Below are 22,510 nucleotides of genomic sequence, written 5' to 3' on the forward strand. Positions count from 1 at the left end.
GTTCCTCTCTCCCCACATCCTCGCCAGCATGTGGTGTCGCTTGAATTTTTGATCTTAGCCATTCTGATGGGTGTAAGATGGAATCTCAGAGTTGTTTTGATTTGCATTTCCCTGATGATTAAGGAGGTTGAGCATTTCTTTAAGTGTTTCTCAGCCATTTGATATTCCTCTGTTGAGAATTCTCTGACCATGTCCCTTGGAGGGGAAGACCTGGTGGCACTCAGAGGAAGGACAGCAGGTTACCCAAGGCACTCAGAGGAAGGACAGCAGGTTACCCAAGAAGAGACTTGATATCCTATGAGCATATACAGGGGGAGGTAATCCCCCTCAGGAACAGTCATAGGGGAGGGGAATAAGGGGAAAATGGGAGGGAGGGAAGAATGAGAGGATACAAGGGATGGGATAACCATTGAGATGTAACAAGAATAAATTAATAAAGGAAAAAAAAAAGAACTACTGGAATGTGCTGCTTAGTCTTTCCTCCAAGACTGTCTGGTGCTGAAATAAAGATTTTTATTTTTATTTTTATTTTTATTTTTATTTTTATTTTCCCCTTCTGGACCCTAACAGCAATCTCAGCATAATTCTGTCGTAATAACTTTCTTTTGAAATTTCTTTTGAAAAGTAGGTAGCGAAGTATGAAGAGACAATTATAAGGAATGTAAGTCGTATTAACAGGGATGTTAGAAAGATCAAAGAATACTGTTAATTAAAGCAGTTGAATACAGCTAGCTTCTCCAGTACCTATCAGTGCGCGCTGGTAGGTTGCTTAGCAACTCCGCAATGCTTCCTCATCCGCCCCGCCTTGAGTCCCTCCCCGCAGCAGCTCCGCCACTACGTCCGGCTTCCTCACAGCACCTACTTCCGCCAAAGCCAGCCAGTGGGGACCTAGCGGCCACTTTTCTTTGACCTCCATTGCATTGCCTAACTAAAAATGTGTCAATAAGCGATCAAAAGTAGAAATATGTTCTTTATCTATCAGTCATACTTTGACTTGATAGATATACACTCAGAATAAATTGCTATCTCCGGGCCAGCCGTCTTCTGTTGTTTGTGAGCGCCGGCACAATTTTCAGGCGCTCTGTGGATAGTCGCTCTGGAGGGCGACGTGGGCCGCGAAGGCCCCCGTTGCCGGCCATCGAGGAAGCGCGGCGGGCGGCTAGTGGCGGTGTGTGAGTGGGGGGGATCCATCATGTAAGTGTCGGTCCCTCCGTCCCGCCCTTGGCCCCGCGACAGGACCCGATCGTAACCTCCTCTCGTTCTCCCCCGCAGGTCGAAGGTGTCTTTTAAAATCACGCTGACTTCGGACCCGCGGCTACCGTACAAAGTGTGAGTGACAGGCAGGGCTGGAGCCGGCCGGGCCTTGGGGGACAGGGTCATGCACGAAGAGGGAGGCAACATTTCTGCTGAGAAGCCAGCGCCCCTCAGAATGCGCTGGGTGGGCAGGTGCAGTGGGAAGAACTTTGGGCAAGGATGGAACCCGTAGTTACATCAGTCCCTTTTACTTGATTTAAAGACCTTTATTTGGACCAGCTGTTGCCGGACGTTAGGGAAGACTTACTTCCTAGGTCTGGACTCCTGACAAGTCTAACCCTAACACGGTTAACTCTGTGTGTGTGTGTGTGTGTGTGTGTGTGTGTGTGTGTGTGTGTGTGTGTGTGTGTGTGTGTGTGTGTGTGTGTGTGTGTGTGTGTGTGTGTGTGTGTGTGTGTGTGTGTGTGTGTGTGTGTGTGTGTGTGTGTGTGTGTGTGTGTGTGTGTGTGTGTGTGTGTGTGTGTGTGTGTGTGTGTGTGTGTGTGTGTGTGTGTGTGTGTGTGTGTGTGTGTGTGTGTGTGTGTGTGTGTGTGTGTGTGTGTGTGTGTGTGTGTGTGTGTGTGTGTGTGTGTGTGTGTGTGTGTGTGTGTGTGTGTGTGTGTGTGTGTGTGTGTGTGTGTGTGTGTGTGTGTGTGTGTGTGTGTGTGTGTGTGTGTGTGTGTGTGTGTGTGTGTGTGTGTGTGTGTGTGTGTGTGTGTGTGTGTGTGTGTGTGTGTGTGTGTGTGTGTGTGTGTGTGTGTGTGTGTGTGTGTGTGTGTGTGTGTGTGTGTGTGTGTGTGTGTGTGTGTGTGTGTGTGTGTGTGTGTGTGTGTGTGTGTGTGTGTGTGTGTGTGTGTGTGTGTGTGTGTGTGTGTGTGTGTGTGTGTGTGTGTGTGTGTGTGTGTGTGTGTGTGTGTGTGTGTGTGTGTGTGTGTGTGTGTGTGTGTGTGTGTGTGTGTGTGTGTGTGTGTGTGTGTGTGTGTGTGTGTGTGTGTGTGTGTGTGTGTGTGTGTGTGTGTGTGTGTGTGTGTGTGTGTGTGTGTGTGTGTGTGTGTGTGTGTGTGTGTGTGTGTGTGTGTGTGTGTGTGTGTGTGTGTGTGTGTGTGTGTGTGTGTGTGTGTGTGTGTGTGTGTGTGTGTGTGTGTGTGTGTGTGTGTGTGTGTGTGTGTGTGTGTGTGTGTGTGTGTGTGTGTGTGTGTGTGTGTGTGTGTGTGTGTGTGTGTGTGTGTGTGTGTGTGTGTGTGTGTGTGTGTGTGTGTGTGTGTGTGTGTGTGTGTGTTTTGACAGGTTCGGCCCTAAGACGGTTAACTCCAGAGTGTTAACTCCAGTGTGTGTGTGTGTGTGTGTGTGTGTGTGTGTGTGTGTATGTGTGTGTGTATGTCAACAGCTGGGTGCCTCAATGATGAGCCCCAAGTTACCCACACTTGGATCTTCGTAAAAAGTGCTCAGCGGGGCTATGTGTCTTTGTTGTACTCTGCGTTGAGCAGTTGAGTTGATGATTATTAACACAGGTTGCCCATCTCGGTCTTCTTATTTTTAAGTAGACCCCCCTTTGAGTTACTACAGCTAGAAGACCTAGGCTAACTAGCAAAAGACTAAGATTTCTTTAGATTTTTAATGCATAATTTGTGTAGTGGCGCCAAGACCTAGATAACTGAGCAAGTATCAATGGTCATAGCTTTCTGTAGCTTCCCGCCAGTGATGCATCCAGCTTCTTGGCCTGTTGGCCCCTTATCTCTAAAATGGTTCTCTCATCCCTCATCTCTCCAGTAACTGCCCATTTTCTAAACTGCTCTTTTCAGGTAGCCACGGTCTCTTATTCCAGGTGATTTACTGCAGTACTCCTTTTAATCGTTTATCGAGATGCTTTTCAGTCTGCCACTCTTCCCCCCTTAGTGCCGTACCTACTGTTTTCTTATGCAGATGAGATTGTGTGGTCAGCCCTTCTAAATCATCCTCTTGCTAGGCCACCTCTCATTAGTGTACTTTGCTTAGTGAAACACCAGCTCCAAGGCCAGCCATTTGTGTTCTCTGTTCTTCACTCTGTTCCTGAAGAAAAGTACAATAGCACTGATGAGTTTTGTGAGTTTTCTAATTTTCCTATTCTGACAAAGTATTTTTGTTTTCTTTCAAAATTTCCACAACTCCTTTCCCCCTCCATCAGAAGTAGTGAGGGGGGGGTGCTCCCATTTTAATGCAGCACTCATAATCAGCCCCAATACCTTTACCATAAAGAGCATAGCTGCTCTTGTGAAAGCCTGTTTCTACAGCCTGGCTGCTTTGGTCGGCTCAGGAATATGATGTGTTAAATCAGGGCACCTTTCTCTGGTTGCTGGTTTCTCCCTCTGGGCTGGCTTTTCCTCAGCAGTGTGTGGGTGTGCTCTGGGAGAGTGAGGAGGAGGAACAGGAAAGGACAGTAGGACAATGCCTAGGCCTCCTGGGAGTTAATACATTGCAGCTGACGTGTTAGCTATCCAGTGTTGTGTACATAAATATATGTGTGGCTGTGTGCGCATGTGTGATCTGTTGTTCTGCTGGACTACTTGCAAAATATTGCCAAAAACTTTGCAAACCTTCCGTTCCCAGCTTACTAGAAATTTTCTTTTTATTCTCTGCCCAACTACCCCCACCACTACCCCAAAAGGAAATGAAATGAAAGACAGGAAAACAAGATAACCTACTATAGTCATTAAATACCATTTGAAAGGGAAAATGATAGCACAAAATACTCATTTGTACTTTTGGAGGTCAGCACGGTGTGCTGAGCCCGCAGAGACAGGCTGAGGCCTGTGAGTTCTCTGTGACAGTGAGTGAGATTAAGACAGTCGTGGCCTATGGGATGCTAAATAGAAAAGCTTAAGGAGAAACACTAGCTTTTTGGTTTCTCTGCTTTAGAGGTTGTCTGCGTTTTTTGTTTTGTTTTGTTTTGTTTTTTTCTTTACCTAATCCTCAGTTGAGAGGCAGTAAGATAGACTGAGGACCTTGAAAAGGTTGGCCTTGCTGACAGCCATCTCACCCAGGCACACTGGCACACCTGTAATGCCAGCATTTGTGAGGCAAAGGCAAGCTGAGCTCTCTGGATTTGAGGGTATCCTGACAGCCTGTCATTAAAAAGAAAAAAAAAAAAATGCCCCTGATTAACCTCAGCCCACATACTACACTTCCTTGAGTCAGTGGGCGGATCCATGGCTCTGTGTGTAAGAGCACTGGCTGCTTCTGCAGAGGATGCAGGTCCATTCCCAGCACCCAAGTGATGGCTCCCAACTGGCTGTAACTCCAGTTCCGAGGGACCTGATGCCCTCTTTTGGCCTCCTTGAGCACCTCTACCCATGCCTACACACACAGACCACACCCAGGCACATAAACATAAAATGCAATCGACCGTAAGCACATATGAAAAGAAAAACGAGAAGGCAAAACTCTGTGCTTTCACACAGCGTGGTGCCTTTGCTTTCCTAGTGTGTTGTTTTCAGCATTAGTGCTCATAATTTTGCCTGGAAACAGCCTATCTTAAAACCCCCGAAACAAATTTGCCCCGTCTGCAATGAAATCAACTCTCTGAAACTTGTTTACTTGTTGCAGTCTCAGTGTTCCTGAAAATACCCCCTTCACAGCAGTGCTGAAGTTTGCAGCTGAAGAAGTAAGTGCTGGTTCTAACTGCGTCTCTATGGGTGCGGCGGGCGTGATTCTGGCTCTTGTCTCTTGTGTATTTGCATGCACTGTGTCCCTGCCCTCCCCATTTCCCTATCATTACTGGGCTCATGCTAAAGAAGTCACAAGCCCAGGTAAAGTCAATCTATCTTCTAGTCAGGAAACAGTGGGTTGACTAAATCGGCACATCTGTTTAATGCAGCAGATGAAAAATACTAGAGTTTTATTGGTGGTGAATGTACACTAAGTTTAAGAGCTGATCTTGTATCCACTGAATTGGGCGTACTAAGTGTATGTGTGTGTACTTTTGGTAAAAATTGGTTGTTTTGAGACGTGTCCAGTGTTTTGAAAACATGTTGGTATTTTCTGCTTTTGAGAAATGAGACTTTTCTACCTGGAATTATGAGAACTGTTTACAAAGCCTCTCTGGGCACAGCACTTGGAAGTGGCACCAAAATGTGATTTGGGAGCCTTCAGCTCCCTGGTTTAGTGGCGGTGCTAGTCAGCTGCATCACATAAAGCAAATCCCTCATTCTTTCCTCCCTCACCCCCTTAGCCCCACCCCCGGCACCCTGACCCCATGGCCCCTGCATTCACCACTGCTGTATACTCTGGTAACCCGCTTTTTGGCTGTTGTCACTTACTTGAAAGTAATTATAGAGTGATGACAGGGGCTCCATTCTTATTCTGTCTGTCAAGGTTCCATGCAAGTGTATTGACATGGGTTTTCCTTTCTCCCTTTTAGTTTAAAGTTCCTGCAGCTACAAGTGCGATTATTACTAATGGTAAGAATCCACCTTAAACCTTAGGCACTGAAGACATTGTGACTGGAGTCCCCAAAGGCCCTGGTGTATGTCAGCATAAACATCCCATTTAATGGTAAACTTTGCATGGAGGCCACTGTATGTGATGAGCACTGCTCAGTTTGGGAAGTGTCGCAGTATCTGGGGTCTTTATCTCCCTCTAGATGACTCCTGCAGGCGGCTTCCTTTCGGGCAAGGTTCACATAAGTAAAGGTTGTGTCAGAGAGCACTTTAGAGTACTAAAGTGAAGAGGAGTGTGACTTCCCTGTGCCGTGACTATGCTAGTAGGGCACTGTGCGACAGGCCTCCCTATTTGACTTTAGACTGAACACCTTGGAGCACTGGCTCGTTCCAGTGGAGCTGGTCTTGTGAGATGGTAAACAGTGGATGCACTGCAAGAGAAGCACTTGGCCATCCTCTGTGCATAAATTACTGTAGCTGGGAAGGGGCCCATAGAGACAGTTCTACGCAGGGGAGGAGTCAGTGCAGCAGCTCAGTGTAGTGTAGGTGTGACTGGATGTCCTACTTTCTTCCTCTGCGTGTTGTCACATTGAAGATACTGGCCAACTCTGGAACATTATAGATTCTGCAGTGGAAGTGTTTAAAACATTCATAGTATCACTAGAACATGAACAAACTGACTTGTGGCCTCTCTCATCTTGGGGATTGTATGCCACCCAGCAGTGGAAATGACTAGTGACATTAGGTGTCTGTTACTTAAATAGAAAACAACACTGTTTACTCAGAGTTAGTAAGATAGATGAGAAACACTGTCTTCTATAGGAAGCGTGGGCGTCATTGCACTTAAGAGCGTTCATCTCATCTGGCAGTGCTCATAAACGCTGGGCGGTGTCCACAGATAGGCCAATCGCCTGGGAGAGTGTTGTCTGTGTCCTGGGGTTGAAGTTGCTAGCCTTTGCTTGTGCCCATAACTGGTCTGTTCTGGCAAATCTCTTGTTACTATTAAATTTAACTATAGAAATAACTTACATGATTTACAATTTATTTTCCAGATGGAATAGGAATAAATCCTGCACAGACTGCTGGTGAGTATCTGCTTGTGTGCCCATCAAAACTGAGTATTGTATTATTTCAACTAGGTGGGATTTTTTAGAAGACTCAGCTGTGTAGAGCTTATGTAGCAGTCTACTTGTAACTCATTGATAATTGATTTCATTCATAAGTTTTCTATGGTTTTCCATTATAAGTAAATGCAAATCTTTTTCATAATGGTTTAGGAAGTGGAAGTATTGGGTTAGTCTACATAACACAGAAATCTGAAGGTGAGATTGTGTTGCCAGGGACTGACTGACCCTTGTCTTTAAGCAGTCAGTGAATTGCTTCAGGTCTGGATATTCCATAGTTAGCATCCAGTGCCAGCAAGAGGTGCAAGCCGACATGTGCCAGCCACCATTCCTTTAAACAGCCACAGCCAGCGCTATCTCAAAGGCTGCTATCACACGAGAGCTGTGTGAACATAGCCCAGCACCCAACATGGACGTCCTGGCCAGCTGCCGGGGTGAATGTGTCCCCCCTCTAGTAAAGGTGCTCTTAAACTGTGGGACATCTGAATTTCTCCACACGCGTTCTTTGGGCTGCTATCCTAACTGTAGTGCTTTGAAGCTGTGCTGTTTAGTATAATGTAGCGTCATTCTTGAGCAATACTTGGCTTCTAATCAATTCCATACAAAAGATTTTTATTTTTAAACAATTACATTGTTTTTGTAGGCCACTGGTGAAAGTCAGAAATCTAGAAAATGAAGAGTGACTTACATTGCAGGGTTTGTCACCATAATCAGTGATCATGAGTATTTATCTACTTTATGTTGAAATTTTTATTTGTTGAAAGTCGTGAGGCCCTATATTACATAAGTACCCTGTATGATCTGAGAGTAGATGGTGTTGTCTTTCTGGTTCTAGACGTTTTGTTAGCTTATAGAACTTGAGTCTTTGCTTACTTTCACATGTTGCCCTCTGTGTCGCCTTTCAACTGAGACCTGCACAAGAGTCACTGAGCTTGGTTATCATCTCATCAGGGGGTCAAGCCCAAGCATCAGAATCTCAATGGCCTTGTATTGACTTTTCCTATTGGTGGTACCATTGATTGATGTCACTTACTGCGTTTGCTGGCGTGGCAGTGGCTGGAGTGCACTGGTTTAAGCACTTGTTGGTGTCTGAGGTGGAAGAGCAATGGGTCAGGGCTTTGAATGTCTCTGAGGACTCTGGGCCACGCTTCCTTCCTTACCACCTTGTTTCCCGTGTGCCTGTTGCTGGAATGCCAATATTACTTGTGCTCTTTAGATGCCTAACTTTGCGTTTCTGTTTGTTTGTATAGGAAATGTTTTTCTGAAGCATGGCTCAGAGCTGCGAATCATTCCCAGAGACCGAGTTGGAAGCTGCTAATATATGCTTCTTGGCATACACAGCCTTTCAGAATAAATATTGCTATTTGTTGTTGCCGTACGATTGAAATCAGGCATTCAAATACAATGAAAGCTCCAAGAGTCAACGAAACAGAGGAAACTGACTCTTGTCCCTTCTTGCTCATTTTTTTTATGGGAGAAGAGAATGCCTGTGAGAGGAGGGTAGCACACCACAGGTCACACAATGGTGACTGCTGCCTCACCAGAAGAAAAGGGTACATCTGTGACAAATGGACTATTCTTTAAAAACAACAACAACAAAACTAGAGGATGAGCCTGCTAATTCTTTTCAGGAACATTTGGAAATTTAAAATTCACAGAATAGGGTGTATTTTCCAATTTTAAAATTTAAAAGGGTAATGGATCACAGAGGCATTTGACTTGACATCATTTCACCTGCAGGCCCATAGCTAGAGTTTTGAATTATATAATTTGTGATGAAGCGAATAGGTTAACAGTTAAATTTTATACAAAACCAAACATTAAATTATGGTATCTAACCATTATGTGTATTAGTTGCTGTTGCACACCAAATACCTTCTGTAGTAGTGATCGTGTGAAATCAAGTGTGCCATGGTGGGAGTTGACGGTACTGCAGAAATACCCTTGGCTAAATTACACATCCCTTAATAAGTGTCTTAAAGAAGCTTTAAGACAGAATTCCTTAAACCATTCTTTTTGAGGATTTTATTTTTTGAGTAACATCCCAAACTATTGTTGCACAGACTATCTGAAGCTCAGAACAAAGCTTGCAGACACACCACTTGGTGTTGGCGAGGGTCCTTAATAAAGAGGGAGCTTTAAGGAAGCAGCTAACATAAGGAACCAGGGAAGCAAAGATAGCCAGGCTCTTGCCAGAAGAGAAAAGGAAGTGAGGCGGAACAGAAGCCTGGTGTGCCTCAGGAAAAGTCAAGGTCGAAGTGCAATAGAGTTGGAGAAGTGTGAACAGGAGAGTCCTGGGCACAGGATCGCAAGGCAACTGCATACATATTACAAAACTCTCCCAAAGCAGTCTACAGAAACGTTTGCATAAGAAAAGGTTTCAAGGCCTGGGCCCTAGTGAAGAGGCCCAGCCAGGCAAAGCTCTGCAAACTGGACAGTCTTCTATGGGGACACCTGATGTGAGCCCTTCCCCTCCACAATAATACATTTAAAAACTCTTACTTGCCCTTACAGAGGGAGTCCATGTCTTGGCACATCTTGAAGGATGAATTAAATTCTGGCAGTGACTGAGTGAGAGCTGGGCAGGTGTGCTTTAGTGGGTGAGCTCTTTGGAGGTGAGGGGTCGGTCTGTCAAATGCTCCCCAGAGCTAGAGATACACGTTCTCAATAAATACTTGCTGGATTCAGGAGTGATGTCTTCAGGACCAGTTTTTATCTCATGTCTCATAGTCTCTATTACGGGGCCTTAGTTCGTTGTGGGGTAGAGGGGGTTGTACAAAAATTAATGGTCTGCATCTGAAGGGCTGTGCTAGTAGATGAAGGAATTGTCATTGGTCACAGGTTTACGGAGTGCACTCTGGGATTCTGAATTGTGTGGCAGCATGTGTTTGCTAGATTTCTCTGTTTATAGGTCTAGTGCCCAGAGATGCTATTGCTTATAATATTAGGCCTCTCATAACCAGACATTTTAAAATACTTGCCACCTGATTTTTTGCTTACTATTAAATTTCTTCCCTTATTCCCTTAGCACAAAAACCTGCATGTTGCCTGTAATGTTTTTATAGTCTACAATATAAAATGATTTATCTAACACATCAATTCTTTGAAAATACATGGTCTTCAAAATGTTATACTCAAAAACTAGATAATTTGTTATTAAGTAAATGTGATCCATAAGTTCTTTGTCAGAACATTTTAGGCTTTATATTTAATTTAAATGTCCATAATTAATACCTTAGGAAAATAACCTTTTATTAAACTATAAACCATGGCTACCTTTGTTTTACTATCAGACTTATTAACCAGTATACCTATTGAGCCAATTTATTAATGCCATTTTTAAAAAGTACAAATTTAAAAAATGAGTCATGAAAAATAGATGTATATTTCTAAGGTCAATCCATTATAGCGAAGAGGAGAGCTTCAGGCAGTCCCAGCCCTGGGTGGTGTCCAGAGTGAAACTAGGAAATCAGAAGTGCAGGGTTCTGGAATCATCCCTCAGGTTCGTGCTCACTGAGTCTGAGTAATCAGCATGCATACCTCTGGAAGCAGGTCTGGTGGCTGTAGGAGCTGCTGAGACGTTAGCGCCAGGACAGCCTTTCCACTAAGGTCAAAGTACCTGAAATCTTGGGCATTACTTTAAGCTGCTTGGTTCTGGGGTGGCCTGACGCAGTACAAAGATGCAGAGATGCTGGTAGCTGCTCACTACTGGGAGGCTGTCTTTATAGTTCAAGTCATTGTGTTTAGAGATGCATTATTTCTTAAGCTTGGATGTTATTTGAAGGAGATGTAAATGGAAAGGAAAGTCCCAGCTGGTTAGTGCAGCCAATAAAAGTGGTTGCTTACAGTGGCCTGAGCTCCATCCCTGCAACCTGCACAGTGGAAGAAAAGAACTGACCTCCGCATACACACTATGATACGTATACATTTACATACACATGGGAAGACAGCTCAAGCTACCATATGGCTTTGCCAAAGAGACTCCGAACATTTGTAGATTGGAAGCATTGATACACTATAAAGGAGCAATTCTAGGTCATTACTGTTCCCAAGGCTAGTTATACTCACTGTTCCCAAGCTAGGTAAGATTCTGTGCATGGTTATCTTTAAGATCTGTTGAACTAGGCCTGAACAGGTGGCTCAGTGGTTAAGAGTGTTGCCTGTTCTTACAGAGGACCAAGGGTTTGTTCCCAATACCCACGTGTTGCTCAGAACCATCTGTAACTCCAGTTCCATGGGATTCATTGCCCTCTTCTGGCCTCTCAACACTGCACTCGTGCACATACTGCAAACAACAGTTCTGTACACATCAATTTAGAAAACGGGGTAAAAGTCTATTGATGTTCAAGTGTAAAGAATAACTTAATAGGGGCTGGAGAGATGGCTCAGAGGTTAAGAGCACTGGTTGCTCTTTCAGAGGTCCTGAGTTCAATTCCCAGAAACCACATGGTGGCTCTCAACCATCTATAATGTGATCTGATGCCCTCTCCTGGCCTGCAGCATACATGTAGGCAGAACACAGTATACAAAATAAATAAATAAATCTAAAAAAAAAAAAAAGAAGAAGAAGAAGAAGAAGAATAGCTTAATATATAACTTGCTAAAACGGTGCTAAGTGGACCCTTACTGGAAGTGTACCTTGGCTTTTAAACCAGGCTCTGCCTTTGGGACTCCCTATATTATCTGGAGAAATCTTTGTAGCCATTTTCTTAAAAAATACTAATTTGTATTGAATTCGACATTAAAAAAATGAAACACATTCCTCAGCATGCTGAAAATGCATAGTAATAAGTGCCAATAGTTTGATACCTGGTGTAATGAAGGGATACATAGCGTTCAGCTGCTGTGGCACATTGCTGTAAGCCCAGCTGCAGGACTGCAAGATGGAGGCCAGCCTGGGGTGGGCAGCAAGACTGCCTCTGAACACAAAGCACAAAAACAGTGACGGTGACTGGCAGGTAGTTTTACTAGCTTGGGCTCTGCTCAGTCAAGTCTATAGTCTGTACAAGAGGCCTTCCTGGACTGGTGTGAGTGCATGGGCAGCTGATACTGCCAACTTCACGGTTTGCTTCTGCATCTGTACTAAGCAACAGGCTGTTTAGTCCTCTGGTGTGCCCTGTTCTTACACTTGCCTGCCTTTATGTCCCCAATCTGTGAAGCCAGGAAACCCATGGCCTGAAAAGCCAGCGGCCTTACCTCTCTGCTTCCAAGCCACATTAGGAATTTAGTTACCGCCTCTTTTTTCGCTGCAGCAGTCAGTAAGCACAGAATTATTTGTCCTAAACTGTAAATTTTCCAAGTCCAGTTATCATGGTTTGAATAATAAATAGCCCTCGCTGTTGAATATAAGAATAGGCTGATCTATTTGAGTGTTTAGTCACCAGGGAGTGGCACTATTTAAGAAGGATTAGGAGATGTGACCTTGTTGGAGGAAGTGTGTCACTAGGGGTGGGCTTTGAGGTGTCTAAAGCCCGTGCCAGGCCCAGACTCCCGTGAGCTCCTGCTCTCTTCCCTCTCTCATTCTCTCCCTCGCTATCCTCTGCCTGTGCATCAGGACATAGCTCCCAACTACTCCAGCACTGCCTCCTGCATGCCGCCATGCTTGCCGCCATGACAGTAGCAGACTAAACCTCTGAAACTGTAAGCCAGCCCTAGAGCAGTCATGGTCATGGCGGCTCTTCACAGCCATAGAGCAATGACTAAGACAAATATGGCTAAAACTTAACTTCTGATACTAAATACTTTGTAAAGCAAAGAAACAGGTGAAAACTTGTTTGAAAATTACAACTGTTTGTGCTTTGTCATCGGTATTTGATCAGCCCGTCCGTATCCCCCACAGTTACTGGCCAGTTCTGTGGTCGCACTTGGCTTGAAATTTTTATCCCTTTCAGTGAGACTGTTCATTTATGTAACCGTTATCATTTCAGAATTCTGTTGTCTGAATTTTTGCATAGAGTTGTGATTTTGTTGTTGAATACAAAGTAACAGCCAAGGTTGGCAGACAAAAGGAGAGCCAGTTTTGGGCATAAATCTCTGGTTCTCTGGCAAAACTCATCTGAAATGTAAAAGCTGTTTTTGAGAGCATATTGTGATGATACATCATGTCAATATTTGTTTGGCTGTCTGGCAGGTTTAATAAGTCAGTTCTTAAATGTACAGTTTACGGTTGATGAGTTGCTTTAAAAATAAGCTATACAATATTTGTTGTCAGCACCACAAACATTTTGACAAGTATCTAGATGCTGGGGTCTCTGGGTATTTTCATTTTGATTTATTTTTTAGATAAATATATGGACAGATTAAGGCTTTTCCTTTTTTTTTTTTATGTCTGCATTGTGTAAGAATGAAATGAATCTGGAGATAAATTACGAAAGCGACAGCGGAAGTGGCCTCGTGTCTGTGGGTAGCTACATCCGTCCAAAGAGATGTAGTTTCTCTGACCAGGAAAATGAAGGTGTCGGGCTATGGGAATTGTGACATGCTGGGCAGTGCCAAGCAGTGTGGCCATGAGCCCTCACAGTCCTGAACTGCAGTGCAGTGTAGAGTGAGTGATGTGAGGGGATGAGGTCTCATCATTAGAGGCTTGCAGGCTGAGCTCTGAGTGTGTCTCAGTCCAGAAATAATATGCCACATGATTTAATTTGTAAATGGAGCCAACATTTACCTATGAGAGTGAGTATAGTATCTGTGTTTCAGAGTGCTGTGTATTCATAAAGGGAGTCTAAAATGTAATCTCTCATTTTTCTCAGTTTATATATTTTTTACATCTTTATTTTTAAAGCACTGTTTGTATATCCCCAGAGTTTTAATAACGTAAGTGGGAGTTGAAGACATGACATCCTTTCTGTAAACAAAGAAATAAGCATAAAGTGTAAAATTATGACCAGTTTTTGTGTCTTCTACTTTCCATAGTTCTTCCCAGCCCCACAACCTAAAAGAAGCCTCTTGATGTGGGAAGCTGCTTAGGACTTCCCAGAATGCATTTCATTTGTCACTTCCAGCAGAGCAATTTGCAGTCAGCTATGTCAGTGCTGGGCTTCACAACCTCGCCTAATAAGGATATCTAAGTAGGCTTGGCATTTCCATCTTTGTCAGATAAGTCTTTTTTAAAAATGTGTATGAGTATTTTCCTGCATGGATGAATGGGCACCTTATGCCTGCCTGGTGACCATGGAGGCCAGAAAAGTACATTAAATCCCCTGGAACTGGAGTTACAGATGGTTGTTAGCCATTGTGTGTGTTCTGGAACTCAGGTCCTCTGTAGAGCAGCCAGGGCTCTTCACCATTGACCCATCTCTGCAGCCCCTGCCTGGCTGCTGCTGCTGCTGCTGCTGCTGCTCCTAATGCTGCTTCTGTTTCCTCTTCCTCCTCCCTCCTTTTCCTCTTTCTTCCTCCTCCTCCTTCCTCTTCCTCCTCTTTCCTCTTCCTTCTCCTTCCTCTTTCTCCTCCTTTTTCCTCTTTCTCCTCCTCCTTCTTCTTCCTCCTCCTCTTTCTTCCTCTTCCTCCTCTTCCTTTCTTCCTCTTCCTCCTCCTCTTTCCTCTTCCCCCTCCTTCCTTCCTTCTTCATTTTCTTCTTCCTCTTCCTCTTCCACTTTCACTTCTGCTTCTGCTTCCTTTGGTTTTTCAAGACAGGGTTTCTCTGTGTAACAGCTCTGGCTGTCCTAGAATCACTTTGAAGACCAGACTGGCCTTGAACTCACAAGATCTGCCTGCCACCAAGTTCAGCTGCCTGGTAACTTCTTAAACCCTAACTCTGTTGCTTATTCTGATTCAAGATAGTCTCACACACCTTCCATTGTTTTTCCTGGCTACCATATTGTACAGAAGACTCAGATTGGCCTGAGCAACCACAGGACATAAAAATCATCCTTGACCTAAGTGCAGCTGTGGCCAGAGATCCTTCTGGGTCCTTTGCATGAGGGAACCACTTGCCAGATGAAGCCCGCCACACCTCTGCCAGCATGGATGGAACTGCCCTTGCTAAAAGCACTCTCTGGAACCATCTTGTAAGTTGTTTCCATCAGACATTTCATCACGGCAGAGGAGACGGTAACTAATAAAGATCTTGGATACTGTTTGTACTTGAAGTGAGTACAGATACCCACATCCTAGCAAATATTATAATTTCTAAAAACAGAACACAGAAAATTTATTATCTCTTGTGAACTTAGATGTAAAAATCCATAGCAAATGTATCCGAACATATCCAGCAATGTATTTTTAAATATCTATACTATGACTAAGTATGTTTTTCCCCTTTATGCAAGTATGAGTCAATTTTTAAAAATCAATTCATATAATACAAAATGACAGGCTGAACAGAAGAAAAGCTGTGGTCCTAGCAATTGACTCTTAAAACATACTTGAAAATTATGATAACATCCATTCATGATAATAATTTTAAAAACTCAGAATCGTTGGAAAAGAGGGTTATTTTATAAATTTGCTATAAAATAACTATAAACCTTACAGTTGATAGCAAATCAAATAATGAGATTATAGATGCTTTTTGCCTGGGGCTATGCAGTATATTTCCCCTTCTATACCTATTTAATTCAATAGGATATAAGTTCCATCGAGGCAAAAAAGCAAGATAAAGAAATAAAGAAGTTCATTCTGGGAAGGAGCAAGGATTCTGAGGTGATGGCAGGTACCACAGTTCCACCTCAACCCTCAGCTCCGCCCTCTGGAGGGCAACAATGGAATTAGCAGAAAGGGCAGACAGAGCCCAAATGTAGAAACACTTTTTTAACACTACAAACTAAGGACACTGAAAACTTCCTACAGTGGAAATCCTGCTGTTTTATAGATTGTCTTAGACCTCCCTAACCTCTGCTGGGAAGGTGTATTTATTCTAGAACATTTTGATCAATATTCTGAGGCTTAGCCTAGTGATGGAAGGTGCATAAGAATATTTTCTGGTCTCTAGAGGGTGGTAGATGAGCCCCCAGAAGCCATTGCAGGAATGGTAGCTGTCATAATCCCTCCTCTTGCCACTTGTCACAACAGATAAAGGGTGGGGCACAAGTGTTTAGTTATTAAATAATCTTTTATTTATTTATATTAAGAGTTTTTTAGGGTTTTTTTTGTTCTTTTTGGGTTTTTTGTGGGTTTGTTTGTTTGTTTGTTTGTTTGTTTGTTTGTTTTTGGTATGGAGGGTACACCTAATACTCTGAGACATAACAATGATGGTCACGGTGTACTTCTTCCTGAGAGAAATACTTGACAGGCTTTTTGCAATGTTTCGGGCTCTTTGTTAGGTTTTTCCATCTGTATTTAGTCATCAGAACAATCTCTGAGCTCCATTCAGTTTTTGCCAACGTTACCCAGCTACTCAGCAGCAAAATGCAACTCAGACATGCAACCTAGGCATGCTACTTCGCACTTGTGATGATCGCTAGCCAGCTCCTTTCATTGAGACCCCCCGCCCACCCCAGGAAGTTACTTGATTGGGAAATACAGAAAGCTGTTGCCTCCCTCCTTGTCACCCACATATTTCATATATATATATTCTTACCTTCACCTTTGCTGTAATACTTCCATACACTGGAAACCCATAAGTAAAGAGGGTGGAAAGAGAGACCACAGTCACTCAAAGGTTGTGCTTGTAAAATAGCTTCATGATTTTTATTTTATGTAACTGTAGTATTCAAGTAAAATGTTTGTCTGTTTACAGTATCGGCACTTTTTTTTCCATACCATTAAGCACTTAACAAAGTGCTCTACCCAGCCTGTAACAATGTCTTCGTTACAGAACATCATGAGCACCCAAAATACCCTTCAAGCAGCAAACTGTAAGCAGGAAGAACCTTCTAGGGTTTATAGAAGCTCCATAGCAAATGGGAAACCGAAGTAGCAGAGGCAATTTTAGGTTCATCTCTACTTGCTAAAGACATCTTAAAATAGAAGAGTTAACAACAACAACAACAAAAAATCTGCCTTGAAAAACTTTCTTTTGAGAAAATCTAGGAGGAAAAAAAATTACGTGGTAGGCCTTTATAAAATGAACATCCAGCTTGCCTATCCAAATACTCACTGGCTTCCGGTCTGCAGTCGCCAAGCACAAGGTAATTGCCCCTCAGCGCTGCCTTGTTAGCCGTGCTCCGAATAAACCGCTCTCAGAAGCCCCTTGGGAGCAGTCCCCCAGGAACCCTTCGGTGAGCCTCGAAACTGTAATTTGTTCCAGACACTCTGAGCAAATTACATTCTTTGTTGAGCTCTAAACTTGATAATTAGATGAGTTCAGTTAAAGTTAAAAATACAGTGAAGCAGAACACTGTCCGCGGGCCGGCTGTCCACCTGGGGTGCGACAGAACGGAGGGAGCTTCAACAGCCACACTCACATGTTTGGTGTAAGCTTTACATTTTGAACTCTTGGATAGCACGTGTGTGTGTGTATGTGTGTGTGTGTGTGTGTGTGTGTGTGTGTGTGTGTGTGTGTGTGTTTACAAACGGATATCTTTTTTTCTCCTTTATTAATTTATTCTTGTTATATCTCAATGGTTATCCCATCCCTTGTATCCTCCCATTCTTCCCTCCCTCCCATTTTCCCCTTATTCCCCTCCCCTATGACTGTCCCTGAGGGGGATTACCTCCCCCTGTATATGCTCATAGGATATCAAGTCTCTTCTTGGTAACCTGCTGTCCTTCCTCTGAGTGCCACCAGGTCTCCCCCTCCAGGGGACATGGTCAAAGGTGAGGCACCAGAGTATGTGAGAAAGTAATATCCCACTCTCCACTCTACTGTGGAGAGTGTTCTGTCCATTGGCTAGATCTGGGTAGGGGTTTAAGGTTTACCGCCTGTATTGTCCTTGGCTGGTGCCTTAGTTTGAGCGGGACCCCTACAAACGGGTATCTTTATCCTGTATTATAATCTGTTGGTGTATTTACTTTGTGGCTCTGAAAGAAGGGTAAGTGAAATACACATCAAGTAATTGGCAGATGTAGAATTTGTAACTTCCTGTTTGACAATAATACTATTCCCCTCAATCATAGACGGGGAAGTCATGGAAATGCTTGCAGTGTGACAAAGCAAGTTTTAAGTTTGCCCTTAGGTATAACTGTCAGCTTAGGTTAGTATAACAAAATACTACAGACTAGATGTCTTAGCGCATTTGTATTACATGTGTTTATTATGTGTATGCATTAGGATGATGATGGTGAAGTGTGAGCTCCCCCACACCTGTGCCGTGCTGTATGTATGTGGATGTCAGAGGACAGCCTTGTGGACTTGGATCGCCCCATTCACCCTTTTGTGGGTTATACGCACCAAACTCAGGCCACCAGTCTTACATTTTTACCTGCTGAGAATGTCTCTGGCCCACCAACGAATATTCCCCAGTGTCCTGTTGTCTGGGAAGTCAGCAACCCATCCAGACCCCCGGCAAATTAGGTTCTGGAAGGATTCTTGGTTGGTTGTGAGTGTCCTTTTGTGGCAGAGAGCAGAGGGGTTGAAAGCTTGAGAGCCAGCTCATTGTCCTCTTAGAGGGCCACCAGTCCCCTTCAGGGGCACACCGGTTTCAGAAGCCGCATCTAGCATCAGGTTTTGGGGTAGTATTTCAGCACATGAATATAGCGAGTGGGAGAAACACATTCATCCGTTCCATAAGGTCTTTCTACATAAGCCCAGGCTGGCCTTGGACTTATAATCCTCACAACTCAGCTCCCAAAGTCTTGGGATCTCAGGCCGGTACTACTGTGCTCCACTGTAAAGCTTGTTTTTACCAAGGCTATAACTTAATTCACCAGATTTCTGCTCTTTTCACTTACCCATCCTCCAAAGGCACTGGGTTTTTTGTTTGTTTGATTTGGTTTTTTAATACCAAATACTTTCGTTATTTGTGTCACTTATTCTCTACCTATAATTCATGTCTGTATTTTAAAAAAGAAATGTGACCAGAAGAGGAGGTGTCCATGCTTCTGTCTAGTGTTCATGGTTTTTGTTTGTTTGTTTGTTTTGTTTTGTTTTTTTATGCTTCAGAACACTGAGTATTTTATTTTTAACTTTCTCTTCTTACTTTAACAAAGACACTTCCAACTTTCATTTTGCTTCAGAGAAGCTTTTCTTTTCACTGTTTTTGATCTGCATGCTAGCCTGGCTCTGCCCTTGTTTCACTTTCTTGGATGCTCCATGGAAGTCACTGGAAGAGCCTGGGTGTTCATGGGTTAGCCTGACAGGAGGCCAGACAGAACAATGTGTTGCATTGCAGGAACCACACAGAACATGATTCTGGAAGGTTTGTATGAGGGATGTGACAGCTCCAGCAGACCAGCATGGCCCTGTTTCAGGGACGAGTGGGAGAAAGACATCTGTAAAAAGGACCAGAAAGGAGGGCATGTGCATATGTATGTATGCTCCATGTGTTCAGAGCATGCAAAAATGAACAAGGAAGTCAGTGACGTCATGGTTGTCCTCACCTCCTCAGGGGAGCTGCACAACAGGTAAATGTCCCATGCTTAGCCAGTTGCACAGGCTACCTATTGATTTGCCTGGTTCCCTTGGTGCCCTGTGTGTGGTCACACTATGGCTCACAGAGCCTCCATCCAGTGTCAAGCTTGCATACAGGAGCAGGCAGAGTATGTTGAACTGTGTGTGGTCATAGCAATCCCAGACTTTTACAGATTTTTTTTTTACATGTATGTGTGTTTGTCTGCATGTATGTGAGGGTACCATGTGTGTGTGTAAAACACGTGGAGGCCAGAAGAAGGCATCAGATGCTCTGGAGCTGGAGTTACAGATGGTTATGAGCCTCCATGTGGGAGCTGGGAAGTGAACCTGGGTCCTCCTCAACAGCAGCCAAAGCTCTAACCACTGAACCATCTCTCCTGACCCTCAATATTAATTTTTAACCTTAATTTTTAGCTGTTACTCTCATTTTATTTTGCTATTCTAGGAATTTCCCTCAAACAAGGTAGAAATGTGTTTACCATGGATGGTAGTTATAGTGTTAGCAACAGTCTTGCAATTTGACAAGAAAAGGAGACCACTTTATTGATGAATATTCATATTGTCATATATTCATATCAAAGCAATGTGGGGGGGTAACATAAATGTTCAACAAGAGAAATTCAGTTGTTTAAGTATAGTATAAAAAAGATAACCAGACTGTAAAATACCCATAATACAATGTTAATTTAAATTAAAATAGAATATAAGATGGTATATATAATGTTTAGCTTATTTTATTAATGTGTATGAGCTTTAAATTTTTACTAACTTGGTGAGTTTTATTTTTTACATTCAAGTTAAAATAAGTATGACTCATCTGTGTGTGTTTGACCTTTAGTTTTAAAAGAGTTGCTGATATCAAATATCAAAGTCAGAAGAATAAAAAGGTCATTGGGAATATATTAAGATTTCAGAAACAGTAAATGTTTAATGCAGTACTGCTAAATATTTATCTAGTAGGAAAAGGCCACATCCTTTCCTATTTTCTTTCAATTTCCTGAACAGATTCTACTATTTCAAGTATTTGTCAGCTCTCACATCGCCTAAGTAGTTTCCAACAATATTCCCACCCTCCTCTTCAACCTACTTCTCAGATCCATTTTCTCTCTTGGTCACTTTTGTGACGAAAGTAACTTCCAAAGCAACAATGACAACTCTCCACAAAAAATTAAATGAACAAACAAACAAAACCAAAGGAGAGATTTTTTACTTTGGTTCTCCCAAGTGAGGGAGATTTCAGGTTCATATCGTAATGTGTTGGTGCTATAGTTACTGACTACAGTTTTGGGTTTTTTTTCCCCCTAAGTAAACTGAGAAGCAGAAAAAAAGAAAAGTGTTTAAGATCTTGCTACAGTTGCCCATTGAGTCAGGATTGCCTCCAAGGACAGTGACAGCAAAGCACATGCACAGTCATTGCTTCTGTGCTGTGCTGGCTTTGTCTTGTTTCTTTAACACCTGGTCCAAAGATCCTGCCAGAGAGAAGATGCTATCAGAGGCATTAGCCTTGCCACGCCAGCTTCGTCCGGCGGCTTCACTGCTGACCATTCTTTCATGGCACATTGGGGTGGAAACCGTGGCAATATGCCTCTTAGACTATTGATTCCAGACTTGTACTCACACCCGTCACTGTGGCCACAGAGATTTGTGCTCCTGTATGCTTTATAAGGAAAATATATTTTCCACCAGTCACTCAGAGAATGGCAGCGGCAGTAAAAGTAACACCTCATTCTGGGCTAAATATGAGAAGGTTTGTTGAGAATATAATGTTGCGAAAACCTTGTTCTAGTTAACAAGAATTGAACTCTGAACTTTCGCCTTGCCAATTCGGAGTCTGTGATCAGAAAGCATAATCAATGAAATCAGGTCTATGCATGTGTGTGTGTGTGTGTGTGTGTGTGTGTGTGTGTGTGTGTGTGTGTGTGAACTGTGATAATGAGAGTGTTTGAGTAAGTAGTTCTGGCTTGTGTTCTAACTAGAGATTGACTTCCTGGGTGACGTCATCATGTTAAAGCCTGTGTCCTAGGATTAATGAGCCCACAGTTGTCAAGGAAAACCTTGGAAATGAGCAGTGAACCAAGTTCACCTGTTCAAGTAGTGAGTTGCCCATGGAGAGAGTGCCCACCCTAGTTGCAGTGAGTGCTTGGTTGAAGCACGTTTTATTTAGTTGTGAAGCACACAAGCAGTCACATTCTGACAATAGCACAAAGCTTCAATTCCTCATACAAGTCCTATTGACAGATGGAGACAGAATTAACTCATCAGAGAGTGTACTGGGCTCAAGTAAACTGTGACTGTGAATTTCTTTTCCTTGATTCCCATTGTCTTCACACATAACATAATAGGTTATAAAAATCAAATTTCTTTTTATAAAGATTAGTTTTGTTTCAGGGACCCTGATGCCTTCTTCTGACCTCTGTGTGCTCTTACTCACACATGGTACACATAAACTCATGCAAGCACACACACACACACACACACACACACACACACACACACACTTAAAATATTTTGTAAAAACAACGCCAACAAGTGCACTAAAGATGAGATAAGGTGCATTCTGAAATGCCCTTGGCAAAATTATCCAAGAAACACTGTGTAAATGCTCCAAGCCTACCTATTTTTGGGTCATCCCAGAGCTGGCATTGCGTTTTTAGTCACTTCCCTCCATGGCATTCTCTTTCACTGTAATTAACGATTACCAAAAATTTCCCCTTGAAGTGTTAGGAATCATAATTACTTGGTAGGTTTAATGTGCTAGTGATTAACTCAGAGTCACCAATAATGTGTCGGTGTCACATTAAGAGGAGAAATCAAAGCACTCCCCCGTGGGGTCTGTAATGAAGACTGAACCCAGATTTTGATCCTCCTCCTCACTGCATCCTCAGTCTGTCTGTTGTGTGGGTCTGAGTCTGCACCTGCCTGGAGGCTGTCTTGTGGACCTGTCCCTCTATCTGTCTGGCCCTTCAAAGGGCTTTGCTTCCCTTTTATTGAACAGAACAGAAAGCATCACATGGAGACATAATGGAGTACTTTACAGAAACCCTTAACAGAGTTTGCCAGGGACTAAGCCACTGACGCCAACTGACCCAGACAACAAACAGTATCACTAACATCACTGCTTATCAAACAGTATCTGTATGTTGCCTTCAGCACTTATGAAGCAGAACCATTGCTTTTGGTCTATTTGTTGCTCCCAGAAAATAGTTATGATGGCACACATGCATTATTCC

The 22,510-nt window shown here is 43.2% G+C and overlaps 1 protein-coding gene and 1 long non-coding RNA gene across 2 annotated transcripts; one reads left to right on the forward strand and one right to left on the reverse strand.

Moving 5' to 3' along the window:
- The first annotated feature begins 1,047 nt into the window (after positions 1–1,047).
- On the forward strand, positions 1,048–9,522 carry UFM1 (ubiquitin fold modifier 1). Its single transcript, XM_084769849.1, has 6 exons — positions 1,048–1,194; positions 1,273–1,329; positions 4,876–4,933; positions 5,690–5,729; positions 6,761–6,793; positions 8,083–9,522. Coding segments are annotated over exons 1-6 (258 nt in total). The 5' UTR covers positions 1,048–1,192; the 3' UTR covers positions 8,151–9,522.
- Positions 9,273–16,600, reverse strand: LOC311590667. The gene is made up of 2 exons (XR_014776952.1): positions 11,773–16,600; positions 9,273–11,727 (listed from the first exon to the last, which is right to left on the reverse strand). It is a non-coding gene; the product is annotated as an uncharacterized lncRNA (long non-coding RNA).
- Positions 16,601–22,510: the final 5,910 nt, after the last annotated feature.

Source organism: Acomys minous, assembly GCF_964271855.1.
Source record: "Acomys minous genome assembly, chromosome: 19".
NCBI classification, from domain to species: Eukaryota; Metazoa; Chordata; class Mammalia; order Rodentia; family Muridae; genus Acomys; species Acomys minous.